This window comes from Cydia amplana, chromosome Z (genome assembly GCF_948474715.1).
Source record: "Cydia amplana chromosome Z, ilCydAmpl1.1, whole genome shotgun sequence".
Taxonomy (NCBI): Eukaryota; Metazoa; Arthropoda; class Insecta; order Lepidoptera; family Tortricidae; genus Cydia; species Cydia amplana.
In genome coordinates, this window is record NC_086096.1 from 15785563 (window position 1) to 15807999 (window position 22437).

General features: G+C 36.8%; 1 protein-coding gene across 1 annotated transcript; it reads left to right on the forward strand.

Moving 5' to 3' along the window:
- The first annotated feature begins 4982 nt into the window (after positions 1–4982).
- On the forward strand, positions 4983–21395 carry LOC134660861 (phytanoyl-CoA dioxygenase domain-containing protein 1). The gene is made up of 6 exons (XM_063516703.1): positions 4983–5118; positions 16017–16160; positions 16471–16587; positions 17207–17357; positions 20002–20241; positions 21190–21395. The coding sequence occupies exons 1-6, from the start codon at positions 5095–5097 to the stop codon at positions 21375–21377; spliced, it is 864 nt and encodes a 287-aa protein (XP_063372773.1). The 5' UTR covers positions 4983–5094; the 3' UTR covers positions 21378–21395.
- The last annotated feature ends 1042 nt before the right edge of the window (positions 21396–22437 follow it).

Consider the following 22437-nt stretch of genomic DNA (forward strand, 5'->3'; position numbering starts at 1 on the left):
TTATTCATCGACAATACGATCAATGTTTTATTTTTTCGTTTGCCGTGGAAATGATTTGGGTTAGAGTCTGTGCGGAAAGAGAAGAGTCGTAGAATGTATTGGATCCCATACATTTCACGACTCTTCTCTTTCCGCACAGACTCTAGTGTCTGCTAATTTGACACAATCTGTTGCCTTGACAGTTATGGTTGTTCAACATAAGAAAATAAAACATTTGGTCAATTTGTCAGTAAATAGGGAAAAAAAAACTATACTCATCCTTTTCTCGGGATTTACTTTACAGCCCTCAATTTTTGATGTCCCTTAAAAGCGTTCAATGTTGTCTAACTAGGTAATAACATGAAGAAATAAGAAAGGTTACAGTGCTCACTCCATACATCAGTTTCCTTATTTATAGATATAGGTAAACCAGAACTTTGGGCGTATTGTCAAGAGGGCGCTCGTTTTGAATTTTATATAGCAACAATTTGTATAGTGGGGACAATGGAAATTGGCAGATGATTTTGTTTTATTCCGACAACTTTAATAAGTGCGAAGTTTGATGTTTGGATATTTCTTCGGTTTTTACGCTTAAATGGCTGACTCGATTTAGATAAAATGAATAGCGTAAAGTCAATTTTCTTTTTTTGTTTTCTTTTTTTTTAGGTTTGGTCGTTTAATTCCGCCCTTACGCCCTTCGCTAGCAATCCGTGATACCGATGCATGCGATACACCTAATACACAAATCAAATGATTACAAGACATCAACCAAATCGTGACGACCTGACTATAGTGACATTTGTCCATAAGTTTGAAACTTACCCGTCAATTCAGATGCTAATTTCGTTATGTTTTCTAATGGAAGAAATTCCTCTCCCGCACGTTTTTTTCCAATAAATAACTATATACACTATTTACAACTTTTTTCCCTGTAAAATCTAAAACTTTCGGCATGATTATTGCAGTCTAATAATAATTCACACGAAACTAGACAAAGCAATGTTTACATTGTCAATATTGACAACTATCATAGAGGGTAGATGTTGTCTATTATTAAAATTGTTGCCATTGCTAGAAATTAGTACCAACAAATTTCCGTAACTTGGCGCACCCTCAATAGATCCTGGTTCACCTAAATGAGAGGTATAATAGAGACAAACCAAAGAAAGTCTGCAGCGCAATAATTTGACATCGAATTAAAAAACTACATATGGCAATGTTTTTTAAGCAGTCAGTAAACGTCATGCACTATGGTATGTTTGTCAAAATCGTTTAAATATTCATTGTGTTTTGTGATGAACGGAATAAACATGGTGAAACCTTACAAAACCGGCGTGCGGGAGTTACTTTTCCGCGTGACGAATAATTTTACACTTGTAAAAAGTCAGCACGAGGCGATTCAAGCTGAAAAACGACAATGTTTACAAAATTTGGAGTTGATGACGGGTAAATGGAATGAAACATCTTAATACTTCACCATATGTACCTACTTAGATAATATAATATTGGTTTAGACTAAGGTTTCACAGCAAATTGAACACACCTAATAGGTATAGGCATACTTATGAACTTCCTCTAACATTTCGAGAAACTCATTGGTACTAGCCGGGTTTTGAGCTCGAACCCACAACCTCCATGCTTATACTCACGGCATGGGTACCTACTAGTTAAAGCTAAAATTAATTTTTAATATACAGGGTGTCCCAAGAAGTAGTGATATACTGAAGCTGGGAGGTAGAGGACCTAGAGGGCTATCTGAATCACCCCCATGTATGTTCCGCGATTTTTCGTATTTTCGGAGTTATGATTTTTTTTTAATTTTTCACCTATCGCCGAGTACGATGAGATTTTTATTTATGGTGACGTGAATTATTGCGGTAGATGCTTGATTTTTTTGTGTGCTAAGCTGATAGATAGGCCAATTCAGTATGGTAACATTTACTATCGTTAGATCTTTGAATGGAATTAAAAAAAAATTAATGCCAAGAAAGATAAAATTACCCAGTATGTTCACAACTTCAAGGGCGCTTAGAAAAATAAAACATTCAGTATATCACTACTTCTTGGGACACCTTGTATGTTTATTGTTTTAATGGTTTATTTCGTTTTTCCGAAAACTTTAGTTCGCAAATTGCGGGCAATTTCTCTGTCAATCTAATTACGCCTTAATGGGAGTAAAAGAGAAAGATGCTCGCATATTGAGAACTTCGGTGTTCGCGGTAGGCCCTCTGTACCTATTTACCGCCGTCGCGGATATTACAAAAGCTTATTAATTTTGATGAAGCCAAATGTCACATTCTCCCAATATTATTTATCAATATTAGTATATGTCTACATATTAATAGTGACATCTATTGTTGGAATGAAATTTATTTTACCATAAAAATTAAGCTGTGCATACAGCTAAATTTTTTCATAGACTGTAAATATGGTAGAAATTTCACAAGTATCAAGACTATTTAATCCATTTTCTGTGGTGTTGTCGCATACTGATTTTTAAAAACTACTTTTAATCTAGCGCTGCAGACTTTCTTTGGTTTGTCTCTAAAACGTACCTACTTTTAACTAGTGGCTCCTCTGTGAGCTGTAGTAGACCTCGCATGCATTAACTTAAAAGTGAATAAATGTATGGCTCCATCATTTAAAAAAAAAATCAAAAACTGAATCTACGACAAAAAAAAGCGGCCAAGTGCGAGTCGGACTCGCCCATGAAGGGTTCCGTATTTAGGCGATTTATGACGTATAAAAAAAAAACTACTTACTAGATCTCGTTCAAACCAATTTTCGGTGGAAGTTTACATGGTAATGTACATCATATATTTTTTTTAGTTTTATCATTCTCTTATTTTAGAAGTTACAGGGGGGGGGGGGACACATTTTACCACTTTGGAAGTGTCTCTCGCGCAAACTATTCAGTTTAGAAAAAAATGACATTAGAAACCTCAATATCATTTTTGAAGACCTATCCATAGATACCCCACACGTATGGGTTTGATGAAAAAAAAATTTTTGTGTTTCAGTTCGAAGTATGGGGAACCCCAAAAATTTATTGTTTTTTTTTCTATTTTTGTGTGAAAATCTTAATGCGGTTCACAGAATACATCTACTTACCAAGTTTCAACAGTATAGTTCTTATAGTTTCGGAGAAAAGTGGCTGTGACATACGGACGGACAGACAGACGGACAGACGGACAGACGGACAGACAGACAGACAGACAGACATGACGAATCTATAAGGGTTCCGTTTTTTGCCATTTGGCTACGGAACCCTAAAAAACCATCGAACCTGCTCACGAGAATCGGTTGAGGATTGCGACCAGGGGGCCGATTTTTGAATTTCGACCGCTCGATTTCGCGTATTTCGTTCAGTAATATCTCCACTAGAATCTAATGAGATTGACCACTCGTTTTAAATGTTATTAGTAGAATTTAAATGCCTAGTAGTGGAGATATTACTGAACGAAATACACGAAATCGAGCGCTGAAACGGAGACCTTTCCTAACGCTCGGTCTCTGTAGCCTAGTCGGTGTAGTGATCCTGCCAAAGCTGGAGATCCCGGGTTCGAATCCCGGTAAGGGCATCTAGTTGCATGTTTATCACAAATATTTGTTCTTGAGTTACTTATGGATGTTTCCTATATCGTATTGTCGTCTAGTACCAACAACACAAGCCTTATTGAGCTTAATGTGGGACTAGGTCGATTTGTGTAAGATTGGCTAAATATTTTTATTTAATTTTTGTATCTCTATAACGGTTAATCATGCAAACCTTAAATTTGATGTGATGATAAGGAAAATTAGGAAAATTATTATTAATTATTAGGGATGCAAGTCCGACTCACTCTTGGCCAATTTTCTTTGGATAGAATGCATAATATTCTAGAAATTATAAAAAAAATAAACACCGTTAATTACCACGAAGAAATAAATTCAATTACATTATTACCAAATATTTACCTAAGAAACAATAGTAGGTACCTAGTAGATATAACGCATAAAGTAGGTACTTACTTTAATTGAGAGTGCACTATTCGCCAACAAAAACTGTCTACAATTTATGATGATTATTATGATACCTATCCTATATCATAATTATATATTCGCATTAGGCCCCCTGTATACACATTGACTAGTGTTTAGAACAACTACTTAGGTACATCAAAAACAAGTGGACACATATTATGTAAACAACGCGCTGAAACGCCTATTATTAAATGAAGGCAATAGTCGTATTTAATGTATAAAAATTAAATACCTAAATTGCTATTTTGTTTCGTGAAATATTGTGTTGCAGTAAGAATAATTTCGTATATTTTTTGTTGAAATAATACTTATGTACATTGTGATAAACATATACATAGATAATATTGTATCTAAACTTTTAGAAATTGTCTCATCTCATCTGAACATTTCGATTCGTAATTTGTCCAAAAACGATTCACCAAATAACTATGAAAACTTTTGAAAAATCGTCACGTAGTATTTACGTGTTCCCTTAACTGTGTGCTATGTGCAACTTTTTATATAGAGGAAGTTTCTAATAGATGTACAAAATGAGCTTTGTCATGTAAAACTGAAGAATTAAACTAGACATTATCGTATAAGTATAGAAAGTTTTTAATGCTGCACGTATCCTATTACCAGAAGCAGCTTTTATCCTTGTATAAAGTTTTAGCTTTTAGTTAAAATAAATTACATTTTTATGGGTACAAGGTACAAATAAACGATTGTAACTACATAATAATATTTAAATGAAAAACATATTTTTAAAAAGATGAGTGGTGTGCAGATGGCGCAGCAAATCCCCCGCCCGCGGTGCGTCACCCGCAGCCGCGGCGCGGCGCGGGCGCACGCCTCTCCATCATCGCCCAACATTTCAAATCGTCCTGCCTTACATCACTCGCTCAAAACATGACACATGCATGTTTCAAGAAGCTACAAGTCAATGTAGATGATTTTCCCGCTGATCGCGCCGCTATCGAACGGAGAAACGGGCTTCGGTGTCAAGCCCCATTCCAACAGAAACAACTCATTTCGAGCCAGTTGTGGGTTGTTTGTTAACACGGCGAGTCGTCGAAATTATAGTTCATTATTGTTAGTGCATGCAACGGCACCATGCACGATACTATATTAAATCAGGTACGAACTAGTTTAAGAAGCGAAAACAATATGCGAATGTGATTAGTGATTACCTTACTTTCAATAAATATATCGTGGTTATATACATAAACACATATACCTAAGTACAATAAACGTAATAAGTACATAAATAATTGAAGATACGTGTGTTTATTTTTATGTAGGTACAGTGATATTATATACCTATTCACATTGTTATAATCATGGTTAATTTATAAAATACTACCTATTGAAATTTTTACCACACAAATAAACATTACGTGCGCCTCAGTATTCAAAGTTATAAATGTTGGATACGACACTCGTGACCTTTTCCTTCAGTATTAATTAATTATAAGGACATACACCAATCGTTACCATCAACCATCATACATTACTACCTGTCAGTGAAGAGTAAACGCTTAATAAGGCAAAGCCGACTGCAAGGTTTTTAAATAAATAGTTAAAATTCATACTCATACTCACCCAGCCGCGAAAAGTGGCCATGCACTTTATGATTAATTTATTCATAATGTGCCCATGCAATTTTGCAGCTCGCTGTACAGTTAACATTAAATAGATAGTGACGGCCATAGTGGCCAATATATCGGAACACATTCTTGTTTCTATGGTAGGTAACAAAAGTGTGTTAGAATTATTGGTGATACTTACTTTACTCTTTGGTGTGAGTGCTGATTGTGAGTCACACAAGTCAAACTGAAGGGTAAATATGAGAGCGGAATTGTTCTACTAGTGCTCCACATTTTGACCTTTATTGCGAGAAAATAAATTAGAATCATAAAACAATGAAAGAGACTGACTCAGTAACCGATGAGGATGACTAACATTCAATCCAAGTTATCCAAGTAGATATTCGTGACAAGTGACGTGAGACAAAGTGAGATATGTATTGTGTATGGGCCCACTGATTAACAGTCCGCCGGACGGTATCGGCCTGTCAGTTGTTCGGAAGTTTCGGAACTGTCAAAATGTTGTTCTAAATGACAGGCCGATTCCGTCCGGCGGACTGTTAATCAGTGGGCCCCTTAGCATTATTCAGCTGCAAACATTAGGTACTAAAGCAAATATAAATTTGATTGTCGTACTTTAACTATATGTATATTAATGTCGTTATTCATAAACGGCTGCTAACTTAATCAGTTGATGATTGTCGTTTGTCCCTATCTGTCCTTATGCCATAGAGAGGGACAAACGATGATCATCAGCTGATTAACATAGCAAACGTTTATGAATAACGCCATATAAAGACATGTAATGTACCTACGATTTCAATTCACTAACCTGTTGCTATTAACCTGTTGCTGTTGATTTTTATTTTATTTTATTTTTTATTTAATTAAGGCCCGTCCTGACCCGGGCACAAAATAATTTATATTTTTAGGTTTTTTAATTGATATATGAAAGCAAAGTGGAGGAGGCTATTGATTTCACTGTATATTTAGTACCTTTATTACTTTCACCATTACTCCGCTTCGCCTACTACATATAATAAGAGTAAGTACCTACTGTAACGGTTGACAGACGAAAAAAAACCTAACAAGTAACAATTTAGTAAGCAATAAAAAAGAAGAAAACCTAACAAGTGACAATGGCACACACGTTGGAAAATGACTTGCTGAGGAAATTTACTGCAAATAGTGCAAATTTACCATAAACCCAAGACCTTTTTAGGGTTCCGTAGCCAAACGTTGTAAATACTGTAAGTTATGTATTTATAAGTTGTCTTATAAGTGAAATTTCTGTAATTTCTTAGACAATAAAAATTCTTTAAACCTAAATGGCAAAAAATGGAACCCTTATGGATTCGTCATGTACGTCTGTCTGTCTGTCTGTCTGTCTGTCCGTCCGTATGTCACAGCCACTTTTTTCCGAAACTATACAGTGATACAGTGATACAGTAATTTATTGGTAAAAGAAACATATACATTTACACGTCATTTCGTTACTTAATTACTATTTACAATTTACTTATTATAGGTATGTGTATACAATTTATAATATAACATAATATTAGGTACAGCACTGGGTCAATGATCTTATTTTATACTAGTAAATTCATCGATGCTGTAATAAGCTTTATCTAAAAGTAACATCTTAAGTTTCTTTTTAAATATCGAATCTGTTTTTGAGTCTTGTATCTCATTGGGTACTGCATTATATATGTTTGGCCCCATGATACTGAGTGACCGTCGTGATTTGGCGAGTCGGCGTCTAGGAGCAAGTAACCTGGGTCGCCTGCGCATTTGAGACCCACGGGCATGACTGTTAGATTTATACATATCTATGTTCGATCTTACATGCATGCATGCCGTGAGTATATATATGGACGGTAAGGTAAGTATTTTATGTTTTTTAAACAAACTCTGTGCTGGGTAGTCTACAGGTTTTCCATCGATTATACGCAGGGCGCGTTTTTGCATCCTGAATACTCTGTTACGCTCAGCAGCCGTGCCCCAAAGATCCACACCCTGCAATAAAATCGAGTGGAAATACCCGTAGTATGCCGTTTTTAGGTTTTCAGCAGACAGACTGGGTGCTATTCTGGACAATGCGTAACACGCAGAGGCTAATTTGTCACATGTTGTCTGTATATGTGGGGCCCAAGTCAGTCCGGAGTCAATTTGGAATCCTAGGTACTTCGCAGAATCAACTTGCGGAATTTCGGTGTTATTTAGCACAATATTGAGATTTGGTTTGTTGGATTTTTTTAATTGGAAATGTACTATACTAGTTTTCTCTAAATTTAATAGCATGCCATTGGCGGAAAACCATCTTACCATTTGATTTATGACATTGCAAAGTTTAGATTTTAAGCTATAAGAACTATACTGTTGAAACTTGGTAAGTAGATGTATTCTGTGAACCACATTAAGATTTTCACACGAAAATAGAAAAAAAAAACAATACATTGTGGGGGTTCCCCATACTTAGAACTGAAACTCAAAAAAAATTTATTTCATCAAACCCATACGTGTGGGATATTAGGGATAGGTCTTCAAAAATGATATTGAGGTTTCTAATATATTTTTTTTCTAAACTGAATAATTTGCGCGAGAGACACTTCCAAAGTGGTAAAATGTGTGCCCCCCCCCCCCCCTGTAACTTCTAAAATAAGAGAATGATAAAACTAAAAAAATATATGCTGTACATTACCATGCAAACTTCCACCGAAAATTAGTTTGAACGAGATCTAGTAAGTAGTTTTTTTTAATACGTCATAAATCCCCTAAATACGGAACCCTTCATGGGCGAGTCCGACTCGCACTTGGCCGCTTTTTTTTTAGTTTAGTAAGCCCAAGAATATATTCTTCAGTTCCTATAACGTTTTATTTTATTGTTTGAGCTGTAATTGCTATAATATACCTAAGCGATCAAAGTAAAATTGTTACAATCTACCCATCCTCCCCTAAATATCACTTAACATGCACTTAACGCAAGACGGAGAAAGCCGCGATAAGTCCGACGTCTCCCACAGAAACTTCATCCACGGTATCGATGTTAGATACTATTAAATAACTACTGATCGTTTGTTTCAAACTTTAAACAGCTATTCATTATCATTATGTTTGCGTAGCCCCATTTTCTGAACTCTAGGAAGTATAGTTACGATTATAAATATACCTAATTAGTTAAATTTAATATACCAGTCTTTAACAAGTTTAACAAGATTTACCGAGAAATTGCTGTACAAATAATATTTTTTAAGGAATATCCATGCTTGTGCCATATGAACTAATAACTAAATACCTACTCAATCTAGTTAGTTCTTAACAGTAACAGAGACATGCTCATTGCAAAATCCGGTATCCCGTATCAAACGTTTGACAAATAACAACTACCTATATTGTTTGATTATATTGGCCGCTTGAATTGTCCAAAAATTAGTATGTAAAGCCTTTAATACAATAAGTTTTTCTTAGTAAAATTATTTTAGTATATAAAAGTAGAACTTTTATTTTGGTTTATAAAGGCAATACGTATGTTAGTTTTTCGGTGATGTTATTTTCTAAAAAATATTTATTATTATTATATAAATATTAACTGCCTTAACTGCTGTATTTTGTTGCTTCTTTGAAATATAAAAATCTGGTTGTTATTTTACTCTGAAATATTGTCAGGATAAATCAGCATTTTACGTTAAACCAGCATTTTTTACGCATCGCCTATACGAGTATGTTGCGAGTTGTTTTAAAATTGGCTGCGACATATTTTTCTACTCTAAATGACACAACGTGTGACGCCGACGCCAAACGTGTTAATTATTACCTATATTTAAACGTCGACATATTTATATTTTTTTGTCTTAGAATCCAGATTAATTTCGCTTTTGAAATTCCAGCAGTGATAAGATTCCTCAACCTCCAGAGGCATCATCGTCTAGAACGAGGGAAGATGCCTACCTACCTACTTAGTAAAGCATTTCCGTGTCATATATGCGGGGCTTCTTATTTAAATCTACATATATATTGGCTAACGCAAAGTTATGGTAATTCTGTAATTTGCGCGCAACCCTCCGTCGGTAGACCAAATGCCTTGTCATGGGAAAAATATATTATATGTATAACATTATACGTTCTAGGAACTAGAACTATGCTAGTACACAAAGAAAATATGATTATTTTTGGTTATCAAATAGGTACATAGTACAATAAAATTGACGTATCGTGTTGTGTACGTTCTGGTGGCGTACATATGGTGCTAATTTACCGCCCTAGTGCGGTGCGGTAACTGGCACAATACGTTCATATATTGAATACTTATATTAGGCACTAGTGAGAATACATTTATAATATCAGTATCCAATGAATTCGCCCCTCATTGGCCACATAATCTCACAAAGTCAATTAAAATAATTGTTTGTCTGTTTCGAAATCATACATACCGAACTGTGTTAGGGTCAAACTCCCCAGTACCACGCTTGAGCAATTTACTCAATAGATATAGTAACAGGTTTGATGTTCACTTTGACTCTCTGACAAAAATTAGAAATTTATTCATTAGTAGTTAGTATATTTAGTTTTAATTCCATATTTAGTTATATACCTACTTAACCAGTCTACATCGTGGTTGCGCTTTGCTCCTTATTCTATAGTAATAAGGTGTTCAAATGTGGCTTTGTTGTTGAATTTGCTTTTTTAATTTTTGCATGTGGTGTTTACCAGTAATTAGTTATACATTCAGCATGTTATTTAAGTTTGTATTGATGTACTTAAGCCTCAATGTAATAACTGTTGGTGAACCTTAAAAAAAAATAAAAAAAAAAAAAAAAAAAAAATATCAGTATCCAATGAATTCGCCCCTCATTGGCCACATAATCTCACAAAGTCAATTAAAATAATTGTTTGTCTGTTTCGAAATCATACATACCTACGGCGTTATTGGTTCTAAAGGCGCGCGCCACTGATGATATCTGCGATATCCAATAAGCAATAAAGTACTGCACTTTAATAGAAATAGGTTAACAGGTATTGCCTTTGGCGCAGATTGTCGCTTGATTTCTTTTCTATATTATTTGTAACACAAAAATGTACAAATTTATTATACATGTAACCTCTATAACCCATCATTAATTCATTTATTATTAGGTTCCCTTTGTTATTTCATGTTGACCAAATTTATAGTAACTAATAACTCTGTATCGTTAAATATACCTACTTAAAACACAAATAAAAGCAAACGGGTTCAGTATAACTCAAGCCTTGACTATTTAAATTAAAATAGGTAACTATAGAACATAAAAAGAAAATATTTCAGGCGCACATAAATAACTGACAAACTCTTATTTGTAGAGCCATAACGTACACGTACGTAACGTACCTACTCCTATTTGCGCACGTTTTTTTGCGAGACATATTTTGGCAGGTGACTGTACTTAGGTAAGCCAAACATTTTCATTCATTTTTTTATTATCATACGGACACTTACTTAACCTACCTACTTCCATGTGTCGGTCCCTAGGATATTTTTTATTAAATAAGCAATGATAATGCTTCTTAATTAGGTACTTAAATTAGTAGGTACCTAGGTATAAATATCTCGATTTCGAAAAAACAATAAAATTCTGCGTATTTGGCTTCCATGTTTGTATTTATATTGTAGGTATTCCTTGGTAGATGTAATACATATACATATATATATATATCTACTTAAAGTTTACAAAATAAGACTTTCCGAAGAGTTCAGAATTGGTACCGACGTGATGTGACTGTTCTAGATTTGCTCGTGACGCACAAACTTGACTCACAGCTACAGTCATAGGTGTTATATTCGCTGCACATCAACCACCACGTATATTTTAAATTTAGCGTTATCCATTTTCAAAATACTGCTAATATTATTAATTTGAAATAACTGTTCAAAATAAAATATGTATTTGGATCTACAATTTTATATCTTAACTATCGGTGACAAATTGTCACTGACAATATATACGAGTATGTATACTTATACACGATTTTATTGCCCATAAGTGTATAGGTACATATTTTTGGGACGATTGTACCAAAAACATTTACCGCAATTTTTTGTCTTACAACAGAAAGCACAGTAGTTTTCTCCAAGGAAAAATGGGCGCAAAACAGGTTACGCAATCATATTTTACAATAGAAAAGTTGTTAATCTTATATTTCATATTGTTTTGCGGGAGTTGAGACGATTCCCATTCAAAATATAAATTAAATAGGTAGGTAGGTACATAGATCGAATCATCGACGCGTGCATTTTATTATTTCATCAGTGCTATATTAAACCTGCACTGCGATTGACGGCCTTTTGGTTTGTTACTAATAAGTAGGTATGTCATGTCGAGCGTTTTTCTGACCGTCACAATCTCTAAATATCTCAAGAACTATTTAGGCTATCGATTTCAAATTAGTTCGCCGAATTGACGATAGATGGCGCTGTACAAAGTTCAAATCTTTACCTACTTATATTCCTCTATGGTTCAAATCAAGCATTTGGATAAGCTTGTCCAAAATCGCTTTTTAATCTCATCGACACATTCTAATAAAATATTTCAGCTAAATAGTGTGGAATGTCGACAATCGATAATAACCAACATGTTAATCTATAGGTACCTACGGCCTGCTGAGGCACCTCGTAGGTATAAGTTCGTCTGTCCTTGGTATAAGGCCCCTCGCCCACGGCGACTTTTTGTAGCGATGCTGTCGCATCATCGCTATTACTAACGCGCGTTTGCAACGCGCTACAGAAGCGCTGCTAACGCGGTACAGCATCGCTACTAACGCGCTACAGCATCGCTACTAACGCGCGTTAGTAGCATTTGCAACGCGCTACAGCATCGTGCCGTTTGGCCGCTCGCCCACGGCGACTTTTTGTACGCATGTTAGTCGCATTTGCAACGCGCTGTAGTAGCGATGCCAACGCGCTACAGCATCGCTACTAACGCGCTACAGCATCGCGACTGTATCGAAGCAAACGTGCGACCGTGTCGGATGACATCGGGGATGGAACGGAGGGAGGGTGGCGCGGCAGTGGAGAACAGTGTGGCCAACTTGGCATAAACTCGTTTTGGCACCAAAATTTTCCATTCTGGCATCTGGCATATTTTTTAGTAGAGGTGCACCGGATATTCGGTTACTATCCGGTGTCCAGCCTAACAACTATCCGTTGCATCACTATTACGTAAAAGCAGCACCATAGACAACGTGACTAATGTTGCCTCAACGGAGTCCATCTTGCAACTGTAGCGATCGCAGGCATTTGTGCCGTTACTGAATCGCGTTTGCATCGCGACAGAAGCGCGACGGTATCGCGTTTGCATCGCGACTGAATCGTGTTATGTGGGCGAGGGCACTTAATGAATCGCGTTTGCATCGCGACAGAAGTGCGACCGTATCGCGTTTGTATCGCGACAGAAGCGCGACGGTATCGCGTTTGCATCGCAACTGAATCGTATTATGTGGGCGAGGGTACACAGCTAGCGACCGCATCGCGTTTGCAACGCGCTACAGAAGCGCTGCTAACGCGCTACAGCATCGCTACTAACGCGCTACAGCATCGCTACTAACGCGCTACAGCATCGCTACTAACGCGCGTTAGTAGCATTTGCAACGCGCTATAGAAGCGATGCCAACGCGCTACAGCAACGCTACTAACGCGCGACAGCACTGCTACTGCATCGCTACAAAAAGTCGCCATGGGCGAGGGGCCTAATGGTTTTCACTGGATATGGCGATGGCGCTACAGTGAGAGGCTGCCTCGTAACTTTAAGTACACGGTAAACCTAAATATTGGTCTACTTAGGTACTTAGCTACATATTTAAAATAGGTACTAGATAGCTAGTAATTAATACAATATACTAAGGGTCGCTTGCACCAAACTGTTTGTCATCGTTAAAGAGTTCGCTAAATTTTATTGTATAAGATTTCATAGTAAACCGCCGCGGCGCGTCGGGTGACTTTGATGAGTCTGTCAAGTGCGTATGGTGGAACTGGCACTAAGTAATTAAATATACTTATCGATCAAAGATACATGAAACCATGATTCATCGAATATTTAGGAGTAATAGATAGGAGTTGATTTTGACGGACTATCAGCTCCTATAAATGTATAATCCGGTCACAGGCACCCGATACAATAGCCGCCTACCTATTAGATTTAAAGAATATTAATTAGGGTGAGTGCATTTACGCAATAAAATCCAATGAGAAATTTTATTACTGTATCAACGTGCAACCACACATTTGTAAATTCAGCTCTGCGAATTTAGCTATAAACATATTTTATGTTAAAGGTCAGACGTTTATCTTTTTTACGTAATAATGTTTATATCCCCTTTACCTAAAATTAATAGTATCTCTACATATATATCATACAGAATATTTAAATAAGAATCAATGCGATCAAAAATGTATTGAGATAAAGTTGGTACCATATTGTGAATGTAATAGTGTAGGCACCCTAAAACGATAGTTTAATTGTTTAAATGAAATGCTGGCACTGAATTGTTTAGGCGGAAACTTCATTGGCCACAGGCGACGTTAAGGCTCCGTTAACGATTTTAGAGCCAAAATGTAAAATTGATAGATTTAGTCGTTGAAATTGTACTCCTTTTGTTACGTAATATCTAAATAACAAGTATTGGTTTCTATTAACACGTCTTCTCATCTTGCCTTTTAATAATAAGGTCCCGAGCGTACGTCACCGGCAATATATGACGAGAAGGGGCAGTTTTTAAAAATTCATCAAAAACTTATAGTTATAAATTATAAAAAATGATGTATAAGAACAGTTTCAAGAAATGTTGTAGATTGTTTAAGTATCAAAATTACGTTGAAATTAAGTCGATTTTCACGAAAAATATTCACTTGTTTTGAAGTAATTTCTGGTGAAAATTGATTTCGTCTAACTTTCATTTACTCTTGTTCAATATCATATAACAAAAATGTAGTCTATGCAAGTTGGAGTACAGTATATGTGTAATACAAAATTACCATTTTTAGCAATCCAAACTTTACGAAATTTACAAATAAGATCGACTAAATCAGTGCTTTACGCGCGTTTACCTAAACGTCCATCAGAAAAAAAATCATTACTAATTTAGTGAGCCAGTTTTCAAAAAAATGATCTGTACAAATGCAAGATAAGAAGACGTGCTAATAGATACCAGGACTTGTTATTTCTATTACGTAACAAAAGGTGGACAATTTCATCGACTAAATCTATCAATTTTACATTTTTGCGACTAAAATCGATACCGGCCTCTTAAAATGAACTTAATAACCAGATTTGGAAATATGCTGACTGTGCGTAAAGCCCTCCGCATCGCGTAACATTGAAATAAGCTCCAGAAATAGCTAACGAATGCCAAAATAGTCTCGCCACGTGGGGGCGGGAGAGAAGCCGAGAGGCGCGCTCGCGCACCCGCCGCGCCGGCGGCGGCGCGCTGTTTACACATCATGTCTATGCAATGGAGCTTTTATATTCAATAATAGATAAAATAAGCATGCCACGCTTCTAATCTTTTCCAAGTAGTCCAACCGACGTGTGTCGTGCCTTGGATGGTCCTTTATATTAAATGACTTGAAATTTATTGTTCATAGAGGTAGAGTCAATAATCCGTTGGACCTTCTAGATAGTTTTAACAACTTTTTACTACCGTGTGGCGGTCAACGTAACAATTGCTTTGTTTTCTAGTACCCTGTGAAGTCGATCGGACCAAACTAAAAACGCAATACTATAACTTGATAATCTTCTAGCGCTTATAATAATTTACTTACGTAAAAATATATTTTGCCCCAAATCAAAAATCTTAATGAAGCCCAAATAACTTAAGTATAGTGAATGACAATGAATTGGAATCATAATAAATATAATATGCTTAATGTTTATTAATAACTCTGCGCCCATGCTTTCATATTTAAAATACTTGCAGCGCAGCCGGTGGTTGCCACACATGCCTGAGTTAAAATTCTATAGCGAAAATGTGTCGCACATCGCTTACGCTTTGTGCTGGAATTTCTCGCAACACAAACAAGAGATAAAAATACATGTAAACATTATAACCCCACATAGGTACAGAGATATTTGCTTCTGTGTCAAAGGGTACAACAATTCGTTAGGATTACGATACACGTTATCGCCTTATATTTACCTACTTAGCGAACAATAACTAGAATAGAACTAGAAAATAAAAGACTAGTACGAGTATGGAGTCTAGTAAAATGTTTGGAATTTGGCCTTTTTGGCTACGACTCAATTTTGGGTTTAAATTATCGAGATTTATTAAATGTAGTTAAAAATCCCGATAACGTTTACTTTGCAATTGGCATTTGTCGATTCACGATTACGGCCCCACGTGTCGGTTTCGGCAGTTGAGCCGTAGCTGTTTGAAACAGCTTTGGTTCAAAGTGACCCACCGTAAGTATGTTTGCAGCTGGAGCGCGACGGGTTCGCGGTGGTGGAGGGGTTCCTGCGGGACGCCGAGTGCGAGGAGCTGGCCGCCGCCGGCCTGGAGCTCACGCGCCACCTGCCCGATGCGCCGCCCACCGTCTTCTCCACCACTGAACCCGAACAACAGGTATTCAACCAACTAAACTTTAATAAATGTAAAAAAATGAGTCAAACACAAGGAGAAAAATACTTAAATTATTACCCTTAAGTATGTATTAAGGTTCTTTCAGAAAATGCGAATTAAATCTTAACTCTATCTAATGCATATATATTATAAACCTAAGCCAAAAAATTACTAAATACTACCCCCTTATCATTAAGTTAAGTTTTAAATAGATCTGGAAGGCTGGTAGGTATCTAATTCTTCCTCAGGCACACTTTCTAAATAACGCAATGCCGTTAGATAGTGACCCTGATGTGTTTATTTATGTTTACAGCAATTAAAGGACAAGTACTTTATGGAAAGCAACGATAAAATCAGCTATTTCTACGAGAAAGATGCGCTCGACGCCGACGGAAAGCTTCAAGTTGACCCAAGCATTTCATTAAATAAGGTAGGGGAAGATGTTCAGTAACATGGAGAGCATCTATCTCAGTGGTTCCTAACCTGGCGGTAATTACCCCCGTGGGGGTAAAACTGGTATTTTACGGGGGTAATAAGCTAACCTAATATAACAATACAACAAACGTACACGTTTTACTTTGTTATTACCATTGGGAGGAGGGGTTAAATTAGGTTCCCTAGTTAGTCATAGGGGTAACCGGACTGAAAAGGTTAGGAACCACTGATCTATCTCTACTATGTAAATACGAAGTATGTAACTCTGTGTGTCTGGCTTCACGCTTAAACCACCAAACCGATTTAGGTACAGGATATAAAATAGTTTAAGGCGCGGGGATTTACATTAGGATAGTTAAATTGTTATTGATCATTATCATTCCACGCACATGAAATCGCAGCTGTTTATTAATGGTCTGAACAGTGATGAATTAGCTGTAAAAAAATACAATTTTGAATAGGAGCAACACATCGGTAATTATACCTAAATATCCTTGTAAGTACTTGGAGCTATTAGCCTAAGCCCCGCATCTAGGGCAACACAGAATCACTTGTTTCTGTGGAATCTAGTAGTCGTATTGCTTTACCTAATTTGGTGACATGGCTTGTTGCAGGTTGGGCACGCTCTGCACGCGCTGCACCCCATCTTCCGCTGCTACACGTACAGCGAGCGCGTGAAGGCGCTGTGCCGCGCGCTGCGGCTGGCCGAGCCGGCCGTCGTGCAAAGCATGTACATCTACAAGAACCCGGGGCTCGGAGGCGAGGGTAGCGTGTTTATTTTACTTTTTTTATACCACGTTAGCGGCAAACAATCATCATAACATGATCTAACCACCTAGTCCTAGATCAGATAGTAAGCGGTTAGCGTTTATGGTGGATTTTTATAGCTAAAAATTGACATAGTTTTCATACTGAGGTGTGTCCATGCCCACTTAAGGTGACAGTCCATTTCCAACCGCAGCTGCACTACTGTCAATTTTACTATGGAAATTGACAGTAACAGCGACGCGTTCAGTACCAGTAGTGCAGCTGCGGTCAGAAATGGAATGTTACCCTTACGTGCCCAAGTATTTTTTCATTATTGAATTTTTAAGTAGTGACAGAACTAGGCAACGGTTCTTCAACGGTTAGACGTTTGTCATTCAAGTTGTCTCAAACGAAAATTTACTCTCCCCTTAAAGAAACTACTTAGGATAATATATTATTACAATACAGTTATTAGTAGGTACAATACAGGTATAGGTACGCCTATTTAGGTATATGTAATACAGTTACATATTACATATACCTAAATAGGCGTATATCTACATAATTTATCTAAAAACCGGCCAAGTGCGAGTCGGACTCGCGCACGGAGGGTTCCGCACCATCAACAAAAAATAAAGCAAAACAAGCAAAAAAACGGTCACCCATCCAAGTACTGACCCCGCCCGACGTTGCTTAACTTCGGTCAAAAATCACGTTTGTTGTATGGGAGCCCCACTTAAATCTTTATTTTATTCTGTTTTTAGTATTTGTTGTTATAGCGGCAACAGAAATACATCATCTGTGAAAATTTCAACTGTCTAGCTATCACGGTTCGTGAGATACAGCCTGGTGACAGACGGAAGGACGGACGGACGGACGGACAGACGGACGGACGGACGGACAGCGGAGTCTTAGTAATAGGGTCCCGTTTTTAACCTTTGGGTACGGAACCCTAAAAAATGAATATAATACTGAGTAAACAAACTGATAACAATTTATCTATACATTGTTGATGACAGTTTGTCACTAACTGTTGTACGAACCCAACCAAATGTGCTAACATAATTTCAATTAGGTAAACAAAATATCTCCTGCCAACAAAACACTACGTGTAAATACGGTACCGAAGCTACCGATATCCTCTAGTCTGGTTCACGTATCTAACGTTCAATGGTCTCAATATCTATAGACGAACCTAAATAATTCAAATTAATTACCAATAAAAAAATCCTTACTTATCAACATTTATGGTCATCCTTCAGTCACGGGACTTAATTACAAATTGCAATGTAAACTACAGAATGTCACAGAATAAATAATAGTATAAGTACTACCGTACAGAAATTACACTTCCTACTAAACCGAAGTTTGAACGAGATTAAGGGACGAATTTTGTTGTCCCTTTCTAATGTATGGCACTATCCCTTTCGGCTATTAAGGGTTGTCAAGTTTGCGCGCTGCCAACGTCAAGAACGCCACAGTCAAGAACGCCACAGTCTATATAACAAGACCAAAATAACGCAAAGGAACGTCTAGTTTTGCCAACCCTAATAATTGCACGTTACAACGCTTACAGCGAATATGTCCTACAAGGGAGTTGAATTTAATAAGTAATTTGATTAATATGCTGTGAGTCCGTGACAGTTCTACAATATTCTGTAACCATAGACTCACTAAATGTTAATGTCACTAATTAAAACAAGCAACAACGGTTGCACTCCGGGAGTGCCGATAGAAGTGAAAACTCACCTCACTATGTTACCGACGCCCGGTAACACGATACATACGTTTAGCGGAAGTATTCTATTTATTTATTATATATTATTATCATTCTCAAATAAGATCACACTTTTTCATTGACATGTTTATTTACATACTGCCATGACAACGTCAAATTATTTGAACATAGGTAAAGAGTCTTGAAAAGGAGTCCGCAACATAAATGTCAAATGACATTGAGTTTTTCTTTATTGATTTAAATGCAGTTTAAATGTCATCTAAATTATGAGTGGCCATCTAAACCTTACGCCCCTTACGGTCACGTGATCGCCTTACGCCCCTTTCGGTCACGTGATCGCCTTACGCTGTCTCGAGTTTATCATTTTTTCCCCACCTCAACAAGTGCCCAGCGCCGCTAAAGAAGTTTTCACTTCAAAAATAATTAATTATAACAAAATACGTTAACAGATTTTTTAATATTCTTACGTACAAGTGTTTATTGTAAACGTACAGAGTAAGACAAAAGTAACATATTTCTGATCAAGATTTATGAATCACCCTGTATATCTACAAGCAGGTATCTCTTATTTAATTCGCGGGTCGCGCCGTACAAAAATGCTATAGGTGAACCAGGATCTATTGAGGGTGCGCCATGTTGCGGAATTTCACTGGAACTAATTTTTTCATACTACACTGAATTGTCACCCTATACATGAGAATAACAGCGCCCTCTTGACAATTATCATATATTACTGGTCAGGCTATACTTAATTTTACTTTAGTATAAAGTAAAATTAAGTAGCATTTTTGTACGGCACTCCTTAATCGATCAATATCTACTGAAATAAAATTGACAATAATTTTTTTATTTTATTTCAATGCTGAATGTTCAACATTTTTATATACTCGTATAATATATGTATGCACTTTTTCTGAATTTCAGTGGTTCCGCATCAAGATATATCGTATTTACATACAGAGCCAATTCCACCAATAGGGTTTTGGATAGCTCTAGAAGACGCAACGATACAAAACGGTTGCCTTTGGATGGCTCGAGGGTCCCACAAGTCGGGTGTCCACAGACGGATGCTCCGCAGCCCTGAAGATAGAAATAAATGTGTCTACGACAAGCCCGCGCCCGTGTACCCGGAGTCGAGCTTTACCCCCGTCCCAGTCACTAAAGGTAAATCAAACGGGGTCCCGTTGTTTCCCATAAAGTTTTAAGTCATAATGTATTGTTTGTCATATCATCATTAGTCATAAAACTGAAACCGTTAACATTTAAGGATTTTCGTTAGGTTATCCTATAAATAGGTTAGGTTAGGTTTGTTTTATGGCAATCCTGAAAAGTGACGCGTTTCTGAACCAAATCAATTATGACTAACGAAAATGCGGGCAAACAATACATTATGGGTTAAAACTACCTATTTGGGAAACAATATCTACATGCATTATAATAAGCTCTTTCGTATGTGTTCAGAACCCGCATGTTACGACCGGTATTATGGCACCGATATTCTGTCGTGGATATCAGGCAGCCTCTTGGAAGTATCACTCGCTTATAAACTGATGGATCGAGCGATAATTGATCGCTTATTTTACACGCAAGTCGTGCGACAATTAGTTTCAAATCAACAAAACTATTTTTTGCGGAAAGTAGGTACCTTAGTTTTTTAAATACTTTCTCAAACTAGAATCGGCCCTGGACTTGAATGTTCTAACAAAGCAGTTTATCTTTATGCTGGCCGTAAATTGAGGTTTCTAAAAATAAATAATAAAATAATACTTATATGTAATATTAAATTACCTAGGTACTCATTGATTACCACGTGGATAGAATTATATTATGCGATGTTACGTAAGCTTTCCACGTCGTGATTGAGGTCGAAATAGTATAATATCCAATTATGACGTTACACAATGTCACTCGGGCGTGTGAGAACGTACGATTTTCATACTATTCGCGGCTCTGAAAAGTAAAGCAGATTCAGATCAAATGTGCAATATGTAGGTAGTAATAAGTACCTATTAAGTAATGCCCGTGTTTTCGGACAAACGATGATTCGAAAGTGTGATGCTAATGATGATAATCATTAGTATTACCTACTTTAAATTGGATATAAATTGACAGGGACGTGCATATTAATCCATGGGAACGTGGTACACCGCAGCGCGCCGAACCGCAGCACGGCGGGCCGCCCCGCCTACACCTTCCACGTGGTCGAGAGGAAGGACAACAACTACTCCAAGGACAATTGGCTACAAGAAGGAGAGAATGCCCCCTTTTTGAATATTTACACGACATCTCAGATGTTATAACTGTTTTAGGTAGCTATGATCGCTAAGACGAAAGGGAATGACGTCACGTGATAGCTTTTCCATACCAACTTAGTCCCCAGTTTCCACTCTGAACATTCACATAGGTATAGAAAATATTTTTAAAAACTTACGAATTATAATCGTTTGAATTTTTTTTTTTTTTTTATTTATTGCTATGGTTAATATACGATAAATTGCTAAGAATATTTTCCATAATGCCAATATCCGAGGAGCCAAATGAGGACTACGTTTGTACGGAGAAGCGATGGTCCACTCTACCCTTAAAGACACAATACTTACTTATTTGGGTGAATCAACATTTGTCACTCGTTCCTAAGGGTACCTACGTTCACCGGGGCCACTCTTTAAAATCCTGAATTTTTTGTTATAAAAAATACCAACTGTGCATTTTGGTGGTCATTAGCAGTGATCGGGGATTTCTATGCCACTTGGGGTGAATGACCTCAATCATTATGCTAGTATGGATATGCCGCGGGATTCCGGGATTCGTGTGCGATATAGGAGAGTGTTTTGGTATGTTACTGTTAATCAATTAATCATGCATTGCATATATTATTAATATTAATAATTGAAAAATTGAAAACTTAATAATTTTTTGAATAAAATTGTTTCTTTAAATCATAACCAACACTGTTTTTTTACAGTCCTTTATTTTATAAACGAATTACAACACCGAAATAGCGTTTACTTTTCGAACAGTTTTGTTCCTATCGCGGGCCAAGTGGCGTATCCATATTACCATTTCGACTTGATATCCCGCGGTGTGGCATAGAAATCCCCGATCACTGGTCATTAGGTATAAGCCATCTCAATACAAACAACATAAGATAAACCGGTGCCACTATTGTCCCCTGGAAAACGGGACAGAAAATAAAAAAGAAATAGTTGATCCACCCATTTAAGGAAATCGATTACATATTAAGATTAAGTGAAGTTCAGGATATTCTCAGACCGATTTCCCATAAAACTAAATACGAGTTTGTACTGTGGATATAAATATATACCTATATTATTCCTTTAATCTTACTCTAGATTAGGT

Coding starts and splice junctions, on each gene's coding strand:
- LOC134660861 (XM_063516703.1), top strand. CDS start 5,095: ATGCACGATACTATATTAAATCAG. Junction 16,161..16,470: donor CCACTGAACCCGAACAACAG/GTATTCAACCAA, acceptor TTATGTTTACAG/CAATTAAAGGACAAGTACTT. Junction 20,242..21,189: donor CCCCGTCCCAGTCACTAAAG/GTAAATCAAACG, acceptor ATAAATTGACAG/GGACGTGCATATTAATCCAT.